General features: G+C 48.0%; 1 protein-coding gene across 6 annotated transcripts in view; it reads left to right on the top strand.

Moving 5' to 3' along the window:
• Positions 1 to 18,508, top strand: part of MYO9A (myosin IXA) — a 172,679-nt gene that overhangs the window by 140,920 nt on the left and 13,251 nt on the right. For 4 of the 6 annotated variants that reach the window (XM_050978598.1, XM_050978599.1, XM_050978596.1 and 1 more), the window contains 14 exons: positions 279 to 318; positions 1,207 to 1,329; positions 4,496 to 4,576; positions 5,415 to 5,525; positions 6,475 to 6,597; positions 7,069 to 7,218; positions 7,437 to 7,747; positions 8,660 to 10,267; positions 11,513 to 11,594; positions 12,091 to 12,303; positions 16,770 to 16,882; positions 17,255 to 17,412; positions 17,799 to 18,025; positions 18,297 to 18,413. In XM_050978598.1, the coding sequence (XP_050834555.1) occupies positions 279 to 318; positions 1,207 to 1,329; positions 4,496 to 4,576; positions 5,415 to 5,525; positions 6,475 to 6,597; positions 7,069 to 7,218; positions 7,437 to 7,747; positions 8,660 to 10,267; positions 11,513 to 11,594; positions 12,091 to 12,303; positions 16,770 to 16,882; positions 17,255 to 17,412; positions 17,799 to 18,025; positions 18,297 to 18,413 (3,457 nt within the window). The remainder of the gene's footprint in view (positions 1 to 278; positions 319 to 1,206; positions 1,330 to 4,495; positions 4,577 to 5,414; positions 5,526 to 6,474; positions 6,598 to 7,068; positions 7,219 to 7,436; positions 7,748 to 8,659; positions 10,268 to 11,512; positions 11,595 to 12,090; positions 12,304 to 16,769; positions 16,883 to 17,254; positions 17,413 to 17,798; positions 18,026 to 18,296; positions 18,414 to 18,508) is intronic. The other 2 variants (XM_050978597.1, XM_030228313.2) reach the window with 2 other exon arrangements.

Raw genomic sequence — 18,508 nt, 5'->3', positions numbered from 1 at the left:
AGGCTGGCTGGAATGAGCGTGGGGTTTGGAAAGCAGGAGGCTGGTCAATCATTTTGTGACCTGGCTTCTTGGCTCTTCCCAAATTCCCAGCATGCCATCATATCCATTCCCATTAATTGGATACATTCCTCTCAGTCTGCAGTGTGCAGGGGCAGCCCCATTTCAGTGCTGGCTACTGACAGCAGCTGCTCAGGGGGATGTGGAGGGGCTGGTTTCATCAACTCCTCCATCCCACCAGGGCACTGTGGGTTAACCTGAGCCATTTATTGTCTCCCCAGGCGAAATAAGAACTTCAAAGCCAAGCCCAGTCTCCCAAAGGTGAGTGAGAAGCAGCATTTTCCCCCTTGTGGTTTGTGGGCTAAGGCTGCAGCACAGTCTTGTGATGCTGCTGGACATGAAGAAGACCATTGTGTCTACACCAAGACTTTGGTCAACTCAGCTCTGTAATTCATATAAACCCAGAGGATTTCAGCCCTGATTTCTGCTGGGAGAAAGAGATACGAGCACTTACATCCTCCTTGGAGCTGCTCTGTCTCATTTTTCCTCCTTCTGAGAAAGAGTATGTACATGCTGGTGGAGTTTAATAGCTAAATCTCTAAACTAAAATGAGCAAGTAAGTGATGCAGGAGAGGTGGTACCTGATAGACAACAACCTGGTTACTTTTCCTCTATTTTGGCTATGTTTATTATATTTCAAGAGATGCCAGGACCTCTATTTTGCCTAGAAGAATAATGCTTTTTGTGGTCCTCACTGGTGCTGCATCCATGGTCAGGAGCAGCAGAAGAGGAGCAAACATTGTTTTTAACTCCTCTCTGTGTCTGTCTTGCACCTGGAGAGGCACTGATGCAGTTAATCAAGGAACTGCTCGTTAACAGTGAGGGGAATCATAGAATCATGGGATGGTTTGTGTTGGAAAGGAATTTAAAGGTCATCCAGTTCTACCCCCTGCAGTGGGCCAGGGTCACCTCCCACTATCCCAGGGTGCTCCAAGCCCCATCCAGCCTGGCCTTGGACACTTCCAGGGATGAGGCAGCCACAGCTGCTCTGGGCACTCTGCTCTCACCACCCTCACAGGGAAGCCATCCCTCAGTGTTCCCTGTTGAGATTACATCACCTAAGGAAGTCCTGTGAGGGTAAAGGAGGGATATAGCAGAGGGTGTGATGGCAACAGCTGGATTTTCCATGGATCCTCTCTTTCTCCACAGCACTTGCTGGATGTGAAGTCCCTCAAGCACCTGACCAACCTGACCTTGCACGACCGCATCACCAAATCTCTCCTCCACCTCCACAAGAAGAAAAAACCACCCAGCATCAGTGCCCAGTTCCAGGTGAGCCCTTTCCTTTGATGGAGAGAGGGGAGCCCCCTGCTCCAGGCACACTCCTGCCCCATCCCCTGCAGCATTCAGGCCATGAACCCCTCAGAGGGCTTGAGGGAACTGGGAGACATGGCAGGTGTTTAAAGGGTGCAGATGGAGAGAAATAAGAGTGGGGATGGGTGTGATGGTGGATGAGGTGGGAAATGAGGATGAGCTGCAGGGGGAGGTGCTGGTGCATCCCTGTCCTCTGGTACATCATATTCTCCCCCAAATCCAGAAACCACCAAATCCCCAAATCATGTTTTTTGCAATCCTTATACTCTCATCCAGCATAACCTGTTCTGAGACAGAATGGGAATTTTAGTAGGGACAGAAAAGTCAGAATCCTGCTGCATTATCTCCTGGGGAGCAGGGAAGTTCAGAGGAGGAATGGATCTTGTGTTGTCAGTCAGCAATCCCTAGGGTTGGTGCAGGGAAAATAATCCTCCAAGGACTTGGCAGTGGGCTCACAGTTGGACTCAATGATCTTAAAGGTCTTTTCCAGCCTGACTGTGATTGTTCTACATGTGCATCACGGCTTGGAAACTGCTACAAGACATGTGCACAAGCAGGTGGTAATAATAGAAAGCAGCTTTTCACTTAAAATCTGGGTTCTAAGCATGTCTGGGTTGGTTTTGATTTGTAATTTTGACTGCTTTGGGTTTTTTTTTTTTGGAGATGTGGTTTATATTTAAAAAATCTCCATGTGTAGGTGTGGGTAAGATTAAATAATTAAAAATACATGCACACACATATGTGTATATATAATTTGCAGAATGCACATCTGTGAATTTATATATTTAGCCTTGTCAAATCTAATGATATTCTGGTCAAAATTTGCTCCTGCAGAGTTTAATTCATACCTGTGGAGGGGTTGAAACAGGGATGTCTTGGAGTGAAAGGCCTTCCCAAAACCTAATTATGCTCCTAACAAAACTCTGAAAAGCTCTGGGGGGGGCAAAAATTGGTTATTTTTGTGTGTGTATTTTCACAGCACATTCAAATCAAAGATCCCTAATCTCAGGGAGCACTTGTTAAAGAGAACAATTTTGAGGGACAAAGCAGCAGCGTTGCTTTTTTAATCAAGAGCAAACAAATAAAATTGCAGTGCATGGAATTGGGTCACAGGCAGGAAACACAAATGTTTCCTAGCGTGTTTTTTTTTCAGAGAAACACTGCTTTGTGGCTAATACCTCAACACCAGGCTTGCAGCTGCTCCATCTCCTGTGGATTTCCACTATCCCTAGATTTAGGGTAATCTGTAGGGGAAATAGCTGCCTCAGAGTGTGCTCCAGGAGCAGGGATGGCTTTCAGGATGGAAAACTAAACCACCATAGCTAACACTGTAGATCTCCCCTTCAAGCCACATGCAGGTGGTGCCCTGGAGACAGGGGTGGAAGGGTTCCTGAGAGGCTGAGTGCTGAAGGAATGGCTGGCTGGGAAGTTTTGCTGGCAGAGGGACAAAGGAGATGGGTCCAGGGTTAATCCAGCGACCTCACGTGTCCTTTGTGGATTCCTGACCAGCAGATGGCAGAGGGTGCCTGGACCATCTGCCTCACTCAGAATGGCCCTGAGGGGATGGAAATGCCCCCTCCTGTGGGTCCTGCACCTCCCATTCCCACCATTTCCAGCACTGGGAGCATCCTGCTTGCTGGACTTTCACAAAGGGCTTGTGTCCCTTGGGTACTCCCCCTGCCTCCCCCTCACCTGTGTGGGCACAGTGGGTTGCTGCAGCATTGCTGCTGATTGAAAGCTCCCAATAGGCTTTTTTTTTTGTGTGTAAAAATGAGTAGTTTCAGATTTTAAGAAAACCAGGAGCATGCCAGCAGAGGTCTGCCACGTTGTGGCATTCCTGCTGCTCCCTGGGACAGGAGCAGGGCTGTTTGCATGAAGTTCATGTACATAACACAGCTGCATCACATGTGTGTGGGATCCATCCCTTGCTCCTTCCAAAATCCTGGATGTGAATGAACATCCAGGATTTTCATGTTTTTCTAAACATGAAAGGCTTCCTATAAAGATGCCTTTGAAATGATCAGAGGGGAAAAAAGGCTTCCTGTGAGCTGATCTGTGGGCAAAATGCTTCTTTGTAATACCACACCAGTTTATTAACTCCTGTATTCCAAAATTTATAACTCTGCTTCTAGTAAATGTGGCAGAATATCCTTTACATGACTGAGCTTTAAACTCTGTTAAAATCAGGAGTAATCAACTCTCCAGCCCTTTACCAATGCCATGTTTGTAATGTGCTCAGCTATTAGAGATACCCAAAGTATTTATAGGACACAGCAGAAAAGTGTGGCTGAGGAGCCTGGCCAGCACCAATGGACTCAGCACACTCTGGTTTTCAGCCTGGTTTTATTCCAGGACCTTGTGATTCATCCCAAAAAGTCCAAGGTTTGCAAGGTGAAGGGATAACTCAGCATGACATCCCACTGGAGCAGCTGCCTGTAGAGTGATGCCAATGTAAATCCACTTTTATGGGAGAGAGTTTTAATGATGATGAATAAATAAGGGGAAATAGGAAAATGGAACCAGGAAACCCCTTTGTTCTCAGTGATCCTTGAGTCAGGAGCATGCCAGCATTGAAGCTCTTCTCTAGAAACAAACCATGGGTTTGTTCAGGGTTGCAGGATTCATAAATATTTGTGAATTCCCAATTTTCCCTTGGTAAAACTTTCATTTTAAAAAATTCATTTTTAGGCCAACAGTGCAGTTTTGACAATTAAAAATCAGGAGTAAATCCTGCCTGGAGTCACTTTTGAGAAAGGAAAATTTGATTTTTGTTTAAATCACATCAGTGGTTGTTTTGTGCCAGGTGTAAATTCTTGTCTTGGAGCTCCCATTCATGGCTGGAAGAGGCTTGTGGTGTGGAGTGGGATGGGAATTTGGTCTCCAGGGAAGCCAGAGATCTGAAAAGCCAGCCCAGCATTACATTTATCTTTGGTTTCTTTATTGGGGGCAAAGACAAAATCAGCCAAGTTGCTTGTGCTAAACCACTCATTTGGGAGAACAATTTCCCACGTGCCTCATTTACTCATAATTAATTCCAATTTTATGTTGGTTTATGATTTAATCATTTGGATTTTCATTACCTGCTGTGGTCTCCTCTCCTTTCCCTGTGTCTCCTCTGTTGCAGGCATCCCTCAACAAACTGATGGAGACCCTTGGCCAAGCAGAGCCCTATTTTGTCAAGTGCATCCGATCCAACGCCGAGAAGGTAAATGGCATCCTGAGAAAGCAAGAACCTGCTAGAAATCAGCTTGGGAATCTTTTGTCCATTTTTACAGGGAGTTAGATAGGAAACAAAGCCTCAAATGGAGCTGAATTTGGAAGATTTGGGCAAGGGGAAGCATGGATTTATCACTTGGGTGTCACTCTTGATAAACTGCACTGGTTCTTCTTATACTGGTAGAAACCATAGTATTTTAATTTATATGAAAAAATGTTGGCTTTAATAAATGAATTTGACTCCTTTGAAGTTTCTGACCAGCCATAAGAGAGATTTATAGAACCATGAATTCACTTGTGCTGGGTCTGAGCCCTGAAGCTTCCTTAAAATAAAGTTTCCCTAGGTAAAAGCAGATATTTTTAGAATAAAACCACATTGATCACACTGACTCATATTTCTTGAATTTGACTTTACATAATTGTATTATGGACCCTCAGTTCAAAATGTAGGGATGCTTTGTAGATTAATCCTTCAGAGTTTTACCCAGGCATTTAAAGCTGAAGCTTTTTGCATTGGAGATTATTTACTCGCTCGAAATTTCACCCATTAACTGTGCCCTTGGGGGGTCTTTTTCAATTGAAAGGCAAATTATTTTTTTTTATGGCTTTATTTCTCTAGTTATCTGTTTGAAAGTCTCAGAAGCAAACAGGATTCAATCCCAGTGGGATTAGTTCAGTTCCTGGGGACCCACACTCCCTCCCTCCTGTAGAATGTGTGTGTCATGCACATGTGCTGCATCTGCTGAACCCTTCACCCATCCATGCACTTAAAAGCTTCAGTGAAAGGAAATATTTGCTCATCCTTGGGTCTGGTTTTCCCCTTGCAGCTGCCCCTGAGGTTCAACGACAGCCTGGTGCTGCGGCAGCTGCGCTACACGGGGATGCTGGAGACGGTGCGCATCCGCCAGTCAGGATACAGCTGCAAATACTCCTTCCAGGTGGAGTACAAAGGGCTTGGTCCTCCATCTCCTTTGGCATCATTAGCAGAGCTGTCTGAGTGTTGCTGGTTCATTTTTTTATCAGGGTAATTCATTGGAAGGCAGTGGATGTAACAGGCTGTTCTCTGCCTAGGAGCCAGCCTAGACCTCAGGGAGCCCCCTGCACCGTGATTTTTGAACAAAACCAGTATTTTTTTGCAGCATGACTCCCTTTTGGAAAAAACTTGTCTGATTTGCACGTTCTCTTCTGCATCTGGAATTACTGGGAGCAGTGTTTGCCCTGTCGTGTTGGCTGTGTCCCATCAGGAGGATGATATGCATCCTCTGAACTGCTGGAGTTAGCCAGCTTTTCCTGTTTTCTTCTTTTCCATATGTTGGCCAGGTTTTGTGTACATGTCGGTCCTTTCATGCTTTGCTGGTGCTGATTGGTTTCCTGCTTGTGGCTGCTTTGGGGCAGACGTCGTGTTCTGCACAGCAGCTGTTTAGGAAAAGAGAAATGCTCAGCATTTCTTTGCCTTGAGCAGGTTTCCCAACCTTGCTTGGCAGGATCTATCCTCTTGTACCTCCTTCACTCTGTGAATCCTCCCAGCAGTAACGGCTGGAGCATCTCAGGGATGTTTTGCAGATGTTGGTATCTGCCTTCCCCTTGCTGGGGATTTGGAGCATTTTTTTGCTGGGCTTGACCCTGTGGCTCCTGCAGAACCTCTCCTCCCACGCTGAAAAATGTTTGAACCTTGCTGAGTCCCTGCTTTGATGTCTTTCCCATCAAACCACAAATGTTGGATGAATCTTGGTGTTCCTTGGTGCATAAAATGTTATCTGTCCTTCTCCTCGCTCCAGAGGTCCCGTTTCATGTGGCCAGTGGTGCAGATCTGTTATTTATGGGAGAAAGTAGCAGCAGGACCCAACTAACCAAATCTTGGTGTTGCTTTTTTCATTTCCTTCTCAGGATTTTGTGAACCATTTCCATGTCCTTTTGCCACAAGGGATCAGTCCATCTAAGCACAATATCCATGATTTCTTCCGGAAGATAAAACTCAATCCAGACAATTACCAAGTTGGAAGAACAATGGTAAATGTCCATCCTCAGCTCAGCCTTTAAGACGCAGATATAACATTTGCCTGTATTTCTGTCTGGTAAATTAATATCTGTATATGGTTTTAATTAATGAAACTATTTTTCTTCTGATTACCAAAAATCAGTTATTTAAATGAAACTTTTAATATTATTCACATAAAAGAGTAAGGAATAATGTTTTGTTATTGACTGTAATGAGACAGCCTCAAAAAATTCATGTCCTCCAAAATCTCTGTATGTGTGTAGACTTAGCTTGATATGATGGTCCTCATTTTGCCTCCCCTGGTGGGAAGGATTTGTAATTCAGAGCTTAGGGTCACAGGCTGTTTGGAAGCTGCTGAAACCTGTTAGAGGTGCTTTCACAAAAATCAGCTCCTCAACTTTCCTGAATGTGGAAACCAGGAGGATTTGACTCGTGGCCTGGGAAGCTTGCCACGCTAGTGTTTTTTGGGTTGTTTTGGCCAGGTTTTCATGAAGGAGCGGGAGCGGCAGCTTCTGCAGGACCTGCTGCACCAGGAGGTGCTGCGGAGGATCACGCTGCTGCAGCGCTGGTTCCGCAGCCTGCTCTGCAGGAGGCAGTTCCTGAGCCTGCGGCACGCCGCCATCACCATACAGGTGGGTGCTGGGGCTGGATTCCTGTGCAAATTACCATCCCCAAATCCTACAGACAGAGCCCGTGGGTAAAATCAGCTCTGCTGTCCAGGGAAGGAGCTCGCAATCAGGATTGACTCCTTCTGCCGTAATGGGGGGAAGCTGGAGAGGTTGCAGGAAGGCAGGTGCTGTCCCCTCTTCACACAGCACCCGTTACAAGGAATCCCCTGCTGTGTTTGCAGAGATTTTGGCGGAGCTACCAGAGCCAAAAAAAAGGCAAACCATCCCCAGACCCTCAGGTTCTCAGCAAAGCCGCTGTCATCCTTCAGACCCACTGGCGAGGCTTCGTGGAGCGGCGCAGGTTCCTGCAGATGCAGTTTGCAGCCCATCTCATCCAGAGCTGCTGGCGGGAGCACGCCAGGCGCCGGCACGCCGCAGCCACCAGCATCCAGGCGGCCTGGCGGGGCCACCGCAGCCGGCAGGCGCTGGCTGCCCGCAGGAGCAGGGCCGTGTGCCTGCAGGCGGCGTGCCGCGGGTACCTGGCACGGCAAAGGTAACGTGGCCTCGGGTAAAGAGGAATGTGGTTTTGGTGATGCTCACAGGATGGATGGTGTCACTACAGTGACTTGCACAGGGCAGTGTCCCTTTGTGTATCCATGACCCTCTCCTGACCTGCCCTGGTCCTTTGCTTGCCCACGCTTTCTAACAATTTAGCTGCACGTCCCGCTCTTGGAATAAGCAGGGCCTATTTCAGGTTGGAGCACGTAGGCAGTGCAAAGCCAAGGCCGTAAATACTCACAAGGGGTTTTTTTTTTCCTCTTGGCAGCAGCACCAGTTTAAGTAGCCTATTTTTAACTCAGATTGCCTCACCAATCTGGTTGCTGTGCTGGCTCACAAGGACAAGGGATACCGGAGCCAGCTGCTGTGGAGGGCACAGGCTTTCCAGCCATGCCTCAGCTCGCTGGCCGGGGGGCAGGTCACAATTCCCTCTCCAGAGGTGCTGCCTGCAAGGTGTGGAGCACCTTGACGTCGCTCAGAACATTTGGGAGCTGCAGAGAGCTCCTGGTGCTGGGCACAAGTCCCTGCTAAGTTGTTCCAGACGCAGTCCGGGGAGGATGGCGAAGATGGAGAAGCCAAGGGGGTGTGATGGGTTAAACTGTTCTGGCTCTGACAGCTTCTGAAGGAGCTAGACCAGGGATGGAGGCTGGACCTGCTGCTGTCGGCACAAGGGGAGCTTTCAGGTGCGTTGGGGCAGCCCTTTGGTAGCAGAGATGGCAGAGAAGGAGGAGGAGGAGGTTTAAAACCGAATGTGCCTTGTCTTGCACCAGATGTGCAGGAGGGTTCTTGAGATGCTGGTGGTGGTGAGGTGATGGTGGTGGTTGTGATAAGACACCACTAATGCAGTGCCTTGAAAGGTTCTGAGTGGATGCAGGGCTGAATTTCCTGGTTTTCTGCTTTCTTCCAGGTTTAGAGCTTTGAAAGAGCACCAGTTAAAAGAGATGCAGCTGGAGAATGGCCTGGCAGGTAGAGAAGAGGATGGACTGGAAGCAGATGGTTTGGAAATTAAGGGCTCTGACCCATCTAAGTGGGAGGACAGCTCATTTGAAGAGCGAGTGAGAGCTGTAGAACAACATAAATCACTGATGGAGAATAATCGGGTGAATCACATGGACCCACTGGATACTTCCCTGTACAAAAGGCATGAGAGAGCCAGCAGCCAGAGTGGGATGGACACGGAGGAGGAGATCATGGTGAGAGAGAGGCCCAAGTCTCTGGAGGATCTCAACCAGAAGAAAGTGGTTCGTGCAAAGAGGGAAAGCCGGAGGATGCGGGAGCTGGAGCAGGCGAAGTTCAGCCTGGAGCTGCTCAAGGTGCGCTCCACGGGCGGGCTGTCACCTTCGGAGGAGCAGCGCTGGTCCCCCGAGCTGCTGCCCGAGGCACTGCCTTCCCCTCAGGGAACCCCCGAGAGCGAGAGCTCTCAAGGGAGCTTCGAGTTGTTAAGCAGTGAAGATACCTCAAGTAGTAAATTCGTTTCCTTAGTCTTAGATGAGCAGGACACACAGTCATTTTCCATGGACTCCCTGCCCAGCAGTCCCCAGGTTCAGCTGCAGGAGAAGCCATTCTACACAGGGGATGGGAACAAGGATTTGCCTGGCTGCAGACAGACCCCAGCAGACACGGTGCTGCCTGATAACCTCACCAGGAAGGAGCGTGGGGTTGGTGACCCCCAAAATGTTATAAAGGCTCACCCAAGAGAAACCCTCCTCTCCAGCAACCTCCCCACTTTCTACATTCCACCACAAGACAATGCGAAGGTGAAGATGGTGGAGAATAACCTGAGGAATAAAGCAGTGCAAAGAGAGGAAAGGACAGTTTTGTTCTCTGAGGACAGGAAGGACTCTGAGCCAGACCAGGGCAAAGCCTTGGAAGAAGAGGAGGAAAAGGATAAACCCTCTACCAAGAGAGAGGAACGTGGGACAGTGACAGCAGCACGGGCCCTTTCTCCAGGTTCTGTCATTAAGAGACTGGAAAAGCTCAACGTGGAGAAGGAGGAACGGCAAAAGCAGCTTCAGCTGCAAAATGAGAGGGAGATGATGGAGCAGATTCGTCAGCAGAAGGAAATTCTGGAGAGACAGCGCAAAGCCTTCGAGCAGCAAGGGAAGGTAGAGGCTTTGCAGAGGACAGAGCAGAGCAGAGTGAAGGACCCTTCCCTCAAACCAGCCAAAAAACCAGACAGCCGGCCTCAGTCAGTCCTCATCCTGCCCTCCCAGAGCAGAGGGGAGCACAGCCCCACCCCAGGCACGGCTCCAACCTCAGCAGTGGACATCAAGGGTCTCACTGTTGGGACCAGGGGAAGCTCTCCAGCCCACGGTGCCCCCAAAGACCGGCCTGTCAGCATGTTCGTGGAGCCCCGCTGCCATTCCAAACCAGCTCTGGACCCCAAGGACCACCCAGGCAGCCACTTCTCCAGGACAGAGCGCCTCCGGCAACCTCGGATACCCAACCAGGCCACTGAGGAGACGAGGGCGAGCTCCATGTTCTTCACACCAAAGGACAATCCCTTTGGCCTCCAGTGAGTAAAGACGTGGTGGGCTTTCTCCTGTGCTTTCTCCCTAGGCTTTCTCCTCAGGCTGTCTCCATAGGCTTTCTCCATGGGCTCTTTTTCTCCTAGGGGCCTTTTTGTACAAAGGGTCCAGAGCGTTGTTTCTGGAGTCTGCACAAACCTCATAGTTAAACAAAGGGTTCTTGATCTTCTAGCAACAAGGAGGTCAGAGGGAAAGGAAAAAGACCTGGAATATGATTTCTCAGGCTCTTACAACATCATATAATCCAGGGGAGATAATCATGGACATGAGCAGGTGAAGAGAGTCAATAAGCAGGCTCAGTACTGTTATTATTTACCCTACATGAACGGGGATAGGAGTTTATTTCTCAAGGTGAAACATGACGAATAAATTCTTAGGATTTTTGGGTAGTTGGAATAGAAATGACTTGATGAGGCAGAAAATTCCAGGATTTTCCTTGTTTACCATACAATTAATCCAGCAAAGCCATGTGGACACTGACCATTGCAGATGAAAAAGCACCAACTCTCCAGAGAGAGTGTGGGAGTGAATGCTCTTTGGAGACTGTATCATTCACATATGTAATTAATTACACTTAGCAGTTGCTCAGCTCCATTGCTTTGCTTAACCTTGGGCTGCTCCAGGGCCTGGAGATGGCAGCAAGATCCTGGGACAACGTCTGCTCCCACTCTGTTGTGTTGCTTAAGGTGCCTTGCCTAATTTTGGGGTGGTTTTGGCCATGTAGCTCAAAAATGTTATAAATCACCCTCCTCCTAAATCCTGCTGCACCCTTTCCAAGGCAAAAGCTCCCAGTGAATGACTGTTGGTAACTCAAGGTACCTCCACATGTAGTAGTCTTGTGATTTCTGTGCCATTGTGACAGGAGAAGATTCCTGTTGAAAATTTCTTTTCCTGGTTCATGTGCAACATGAACAAGCAACAGGAAGGAAAAGGCATAAAGAATTGCTGTATTTTAGGTTTTGCTCTGCAACAGAATAGTCACATTTGAGAATCCCAAAGTACAAAGGTACAATCCATAACCACCTTGCTGTATATAAAGCTGACAGCCAGAATGTTTTCTCTTTGTGTCTTTTGGTATTAAGTCCAGTCCTGAAGAATTCCAAACAATTCTGAAACCCCACGACCTCAGACTTGCAATTTAGACTTGACTGCTGGGACTCCCAGGATCTGGGCTAGAACGGTGGGAAGGCTTTTGGGAGAGGATGAAAGATCTCTGTTCTCTTGTGTTTCAGCAGAGAGGCAAATCATCAGTGCCTTTCCAAGGGTGAAATAGCACGGAAGCCATTTAAGATGCCAGGGTCTGGCCGAGGCGAGGTGAGTCGTGACTTGTTTATTTTCTCTTTCCATTGAACAGGGGAAAAATAACTTAGTTGGCCAGTTTTCCCTCAAAAGCTTCAAAGAAGTAAACTCTGAAGCACAAGGGCTGCTAGACACGGGAAGGGGGATGTGACAGCACAGTAACCTCCACACCTTCTCTTAAAATGAAAAGCCCTGTAGGAATAATTTATAGCAGCTCTGGATGAAAGGATCCCGTGATCCTGATGGCAAACACTGTCCAGCACCATCTTGTCTTGGTTTGGTTCAACGTCTCCGTTTCAGTGACACCCATGATTGTCCATTTTCACCGTCCTGTCTCAGTTTTTGTTCTTCCTGGTCCTTTGCTGTTTTCACTAGACAGAATTCTGCATCCCCTCCATGGGGTGCAGTGGCCCTCAGAGATATCTTAAGGCTACATGGGTAGAGTCTCCTTTTTGCTTTAAAACCCTTCTTTTCGTTTTGTTTTGTTTTGTTTTATCCTTTGGTCAAGCAGGTGCCCAGACCGAGCCATAAAAAGAAAGCCCGCATGGCGCGGACGCGCTCCGATTTCTTGACTAGAGGTGCTTTTGCTGATGGGGAGGGGGATACGGAGGAAGAGGATTGCGATGGCAGTTTTGAGTTCCTTCTCTCCTCTGAGCACCCTCCTCACGCCGAGGCGGTGCCCGCAGCCCGCCTGGGGCAGGCCTGTTACAGTGACTCCGAAATGGTAATTGTGTCCAATGTGGTGGGGGAGCCTTTCTTCGCTAACCTTAGCTGCACTGATCCCTCCACTGCTTCTTTTCCCTCTCCCAAGGATGCTGTAGATGGGTGAATTTGGCAAACACAGCAGAAAATCACAGATTCACAGAAGCACGGGATGGTTTGGATTGGAAGAGACTAAATCTCAATTCCAACCCCCTGCCATGGGCAGGGACTCCTTCCACTAGACCAGGGTGCTCGGCGCTCCATCCAAACTCTATTTCTTGCTCCTGGGTTGATTAGATATCCACCACACTTCCCACAGTTTTCCTGGAGCATTACAACTTGTATTGCACCTGTTTTGGGGACTTTAACCTCATCCTTCCATTGGAACCTTTTGATCTAAAAATGGCCTAGGTACATCTGTAAAAAAAGAAAGTAAATATTGTTCAAAAAGCAACAGATAACAAAGTTATGTAAATCCTGTGGCTTCTTTTACTTTTGATTTTTTATGCTTAGCCACAATATCCAATGATTACTTAGTCCTCAGTTATCAGAGTGATGCTGGCAGACAGCAGCTCATAAAAAGCAAACCCACGGAAATTGGGCAGTGAAAACATAGTGAGAGTGAAACAGTGGGTTTGAAACAAAGACAACCAACCAAAGTGTTTTTTCCAAGCACAGTGACAAGTGTCCCTTAGCAGGTCTGACATGAGCCAGCGCAGTGGAGCTTTTCCATCTCAGGCTTAATCTCCCACCCACATAAGCTGCTTTTGGAAAATCACAAACCAAGAGATTTCAGAAGTGGAAGAGGCCAACAGATTCCAACCCGCTCATCATTTCTTTTCCTGAGGTAGATGGCCCCAGAGGAGTGTGGATAAACACCAGGAATCCTGTCCTGCTGTGAGAGTTTGGGTGGAGTGCTGGGTAGGGCTGCTATGTTCCTCTCTTCCAGCTGCAGTTCAGGATGTGGAGCTGAGTACAGAACCAAAGAAAAGCATGAAACCCAAAGCCAGAGATTTATTTTGTGCCACAGCATTGATGTGTGTCCGGCAAACATCCTGTGTGACCCTAAAAGCTGCTTTTCCAAGAAAAGCAGGTGGCCAAGGAGGGCTTTTCATGACTTTTCTTTTAGCAGCTCTTATTATAAAGGATAATTTTTCCCAGGATAATTTCCTTGCTGGAAGAGGGCAGAGATTTACAAATTCCATAATGTTTTTAAGCCTGCTCTAGATAAATTGGCTGGGGGGGTTGAGGCAGGAATACTGAAAACCTGATTGAAAGACACCTCTCTGTGGGCTGAAATAACCTGGCTGCATCTTTAGGCAAGTCCCTGCTTGTGCATTGGAAAAGGGAGAATTTTATGCAGTAAAATAGAAACATTGGAACAAATAGAATCATAGGAACATTTAGGTTGTTGATTCCAACCACAAACCCAGCACCACCTTGTTCACCACCAAACCACAGCCCCCCATGCCAGACCTGGAGTGCCTTGCTGTGCTCCTGGAGGCTGCCCACGTACAAAGGGAATTGTAGCTGTAGGAATTGTTCCCTCTGGGGTGTGAAAAGTGCTGTGCTGGTGCTTGGCAAGCTCCTTTTTGGGAGCATCCTGGGTCACTGTACTCCTTGGAAGTGCTCCTTGGGACTCTGCTCACCTGGTTTAACAGCTCTCACTGCATGCAAGTAGCAGTAGGTGCCCCCCTCTCCTGTCTCTGCTGTGTCCCTCCTCTCCTCTGCTCTCCAGCACTGGTTCTAACTGGTGGTCAGGACTTTCCCCCCTGGTGTGGTAAGTTCTGCTTTCTAGGCCAACACTACCCCTGACCTTGTGTGCTCTGCACTACCCTCCATCTGTGTGTCCTGACAATGTGTCCAGTGTTTCCATCTGTCTTTTGTATTGCAGGTTTGGGACCAGCCCTTTGGCTTGGGGCTTTTTTTGGGTCGGGATCATCACAAGTAGCAAAATTTCAGGACTGTTTATTTGTATTTAGTAGCAGAGCCCAGTTGGGTGTTGCAGATGGCAGAGCAGCCTGTGATAAAGCTGGATGGTGCCTCTTGGGGTGTTTTGGGTACAAACACAAAGGTACAGGGTTGGTGTCTGTGCAGACACATTGGTTGTGTCTTGTGACAGTCACATGAAGGCGAGCCTGGCAGCCACCATGTGCAGGCTGCTCCCTGTGCCAGTGAATAGCTCCTTCAGACAGCTCCTGCCTCCAGCTATGACTTCCAAAACAGCCTCTTCCCATGTCCTGCTCAGCAGATGAGGCTGCTGGCTGGATGAACGAGAGATCCCGTGCAACCCCATGGAGCTGAGCATATGATGGGTCACCAGCTGCTCTGCCTGTTTTGCCCTTTTTTTTCTGTACCCCAGCTGGTGAGTAGAGGCTCACTGGAATCCAGTGCTCCTCACCCACATTCAGGGTGTTCCAGAGCATCAAACACCCACAGAATCTGCAGCTGGAGCTGAAACCCCTGGGGCAGCAGTACCTGAGGTGGCTGCTGCAAGTACAGTTGACTCTGAGGTTCTTTAAGGATTAAGGGTTTCCTGACAAGACCAAGATTGAAGATTTTGGGCTGGTGAATAGCCAAGGATTAACCTACCTTGCAGTGAGACACAAGTGGGAGGAACAGCACATGTTAACACCACATGGTTTTGTTTGGCACCTAAGCTCTCTGGCTTTCCTGTAGCAGCTGCATAAATGGAAAGCCTTGGCTAGAGGAATCACACCAGAAATGCTCTGTGGAAACATCCTTAGAGAGTGGGACCTGGATAATGACCCAGTTGTTTTGCTCCACCCTCCACACTAAAGCCACGAATTGACAAACATGATTCCAAGTACCTGCCACCAGCTGATCCCAAGTACTGCTGAAGAGCCAGCAATGAAAGAAGATCTCTTGTCCTAAGCCACTCAGAGGGAACTTCAGGAAGTTTTTCCATGCAGCACACAGCACTGCTGCCTGCTGGGATAAGTCCCTTGGCCATAGTTACCTTATGGGTGGGAGAAACACAGGTTCCTCTGCCAGAGGAAAAATACTTGGTCCCTTCCTCAGCCAGGAGACAACTTCAGACCCCTGGTTATTGCCATTTGCCCTCATGATGCTTTGTAGTGTTCCCTAGCAGGGGATTTTCTGGTGCAGATGCTCATCTTGACATCTGAGAAGGTTCCCCACCCTTTCCATTCAGAGTTTCCTGGCAGATAACCTCAAATAGAAGGATCTTGTGCCAAAAATGCCTTTTAGTCCTTATTTACTAAAGCTGCAAACTCAAAAGGTTGAAATTACTCAAGAACAAAACCATACTGTGGGGGCAAATATTTATCAGATCATTTTTAAAACAAGTAGTAGGTTTGGGCTGGATGGAGATCACTTTTATAGGTTTGAGTTGCTTTTATCCCAGTATCCATCCACAGTTTCTCTGATCACCACCTAAATGTAAGAATGACAGGAACAAAATCTCTTTCATGGTTTAGGCAGTTCCTGGCTTTCCCAGTGGTAATTTTGCCTTGCATGCTGCCATCTCCTGGCTGGAAGAGATGCTAGTCGGGGGAGAGGGAATAAAACATGGAAAAAGAGTCCATGTGGCAAATGTGACCCACCTGCAGCCTGCTTTTTATATAGAATTGTATTTAAATAATCTTAACAGAAGTAAAATAATTGCTTTAAAACATAGAGCTCTCAGTTGAGACATTGAGGTGGTAGGAAAGCTACAGGAGACATTTGACCATCATCTCCCAAATCCTTTCATACATCCTGATTCTCTGCTTTTCTTATGCTGAAGTTTCTTCTCCAGGAGTCCAGTTCCCAAATCACAGCTGCAATTGCAAAATAGAGCAAAAATGTAGATATTTTTTAAATATGGAAAGTCTATTTCTGGGCTATTTCATGGGATCCTGTTAGGTTGAGTTACTGCGAATTCATCCCACCCTTAAAAATTATCTGAGGGCATTTTAAATGATGGCAAAGGAAGAGAAATTTTCTATTAAAGCTGCAAAATTTCTTTGTTAAAGAGTTCCTTTTGGTGTGTCCTTGGCACAAAGACTTTGGGGTTTTTTGTGTAAAGTGTTCAGCAAGAGTTGGAGGAGGAACTTCTGCTGGGACAGATCCAGGTGGTTGAAGGTTCCCTTGGGGAATCACATCATTATGTGGACACTCTGGGTGGAGAGCTGGAATGTCTGGATGAAGAGGGTGGAAGAGCTGTGCAGGCTGAGCAGAAAGGACCTGTGGCTTGGTGCAAACTGATTTTCATCACTGACTGCTCAAGGAGAAAGAAGATTGGGCCTGGTTGGAGAGTTGGAGCAAGGGAAATGCCTCTCTTTTTTAGGGGTCATTAAAATATTTCTCTAGGGGCTCACAAGGACTGTAGGTTTTCACCTGTAGGTAAATAGAAATAAAGATGTAGGAGATAAAATAGCTGATTTTTGATAGGGAAAAAAAAAATAATCTGGTATCCCAAGAGCTGTGTTATTTTTAAATGCCTCGTGCTTGGAATCGTTCCAGACCGTGCAGCGATTCACCTCCGGGGAAGGCCAGGCCAAACTGCACAAAACCATGTCCCAGGGGGAGATTGGGAAGCTGGCAGCCACACAGAAGAGTCTGACTCCAGATGGGAGGTAGGAATCAAGGCTGGAGGTGGCAGACATGTCCTTCCCCTGTCCCTCTTGCTTTCCAACTCCTTATTGAGCCACCCAGGCTCCTTTGGAGCTCCACCTGCAGTGGGATGAGTTCCCCATCCCACCTTTTCCACATGACCATGGGCAGGCCCAGTCAGTGTGTGTGTTGGTGACATGGGCCACACGTCCTGTCCCAAACCACCCAATCCCATGCAGGCAACCGAAGTTTCTCTCCTTTGCTGAGTAGCCACATTTCCCTGGTAGAAGTTGTATGGATTTATCTCCTCGGGAATGTTCAGAAGATTGAGGTAGTTTTGGGTGGAAAGACCTTTCCTAGTTAAGGCAGTTCCTGTTTCCATGACTTATTTCCAGGCCTCAGCGAGCCAAGATGAGGTTTTGGGTGAAGGGAAAGCAGGGGGAGAAGAAGCCCCCCCGGGAGAAGCTCGCGACCCAGTCTGAGCTGCTGGAGCTGTACGCGGAGCAGGAAGCCCCTGGCAGGGAGACCATTCCTGGACTGCAGCTGGGTGAAGGTACGTGGTGGGGGGACATGGGACCAGTTGTGAGGAAAGAGAAACTGGGTTGGGAAATTGGGATGTGTCCATGCTGGTTCATGTCTCTTAATTCATGGGTGGTGTCAAGCCAGAGCGATGGCAAATAGGTTAGAGGGTGGGATCCATAATGGATCTCGAGGAATTCCATGTCCCTAATCCTTCCAGTCATCATCTGGAGTGGACAGATGTTTCCTCTCTTGAGGGAGGAGGGAACCAAAGCAGAAATGACATTTAATCTTCCTGTGAGTTCTACACCGTGCTTTTCTCCTCCACAGGTTTCTTCCAATGCTCCTCTCCCTGTTTGAGTGTCACAATTATTTTTCATCAGCTCCTCAATCTCTTCCCCTCTTTTCATTGATCACCAGCAGAGTTGGGTCCTCATCCCCTGACGCCCCCGCGGAGTCCGGAGCTGTCGGGCCTCTACCGTCGGGAATTCAAGGAGAACAAGGAGCCCTCTCCCAAAGTGAAGCGCAAGCGCAGCGTCAAGATCAGCAACGTGGCTCTGGAGCCTGTGCAGTGGCAGAACGACTCCCTGCAGATCATAACGAGTGCCAGTGACCTGAAGAGCATGGATGAGTTTCTCCTGAAAAAGGTAACTCCTGCCCTCGCTGCTCCATGAATCTGCACAGAGATCCAGGAGCAGACAGAGGCAATAAAGTAAAAGGGATCCTGTGGGTAGCTGTAGTAATGGTAATAATTCATCTAAGGGTGCCAGGGCAGGTCTAGAGAAGTTTCTGGGTTTTGTGCAGGAGAAACCACCTGGTGATCATGGTGGAGCAGCTGCTTCTTAGTGCTGCTTCATCTCACACCAGCTCTGCTGCAGTGAAAGAGTCCTGGGAGTAAAAACCCCCTTGTTTCCCCAGATGAATGAGCTGGACAACGAGGATAGCAAGAAGGACACACTGGTGGATGTCGTGTTCAAGAAAGCGCTGAAGGAATTCCGACAAAACATCTTCAGCTTTTACTCCTCGGCATTGGCAGTAAGTGACCAGATGATGGATGGGTAGGACTTCCACCTCCAGGAGAAAGGGGATATTCTGGATCCTCCCGGTGGTACAGGTGTTGCCACGCCCTC

Source organism: Serinus canaria, chromosome 10 (assembly GCF_022539315.1).
Source record: "Serinus canaria isolate serCan28SL12 chromosome 10, serCan2020, whole genome shotgun sequence".
NCBI lineage: Eukaryota > Metazoa > Chordata > Aves > Passeriformes > Fringillidae > Serinus > Serinus canaria.
This window is presented reverse-complemented; position numbering and strand designations above follow the sequence as displayed.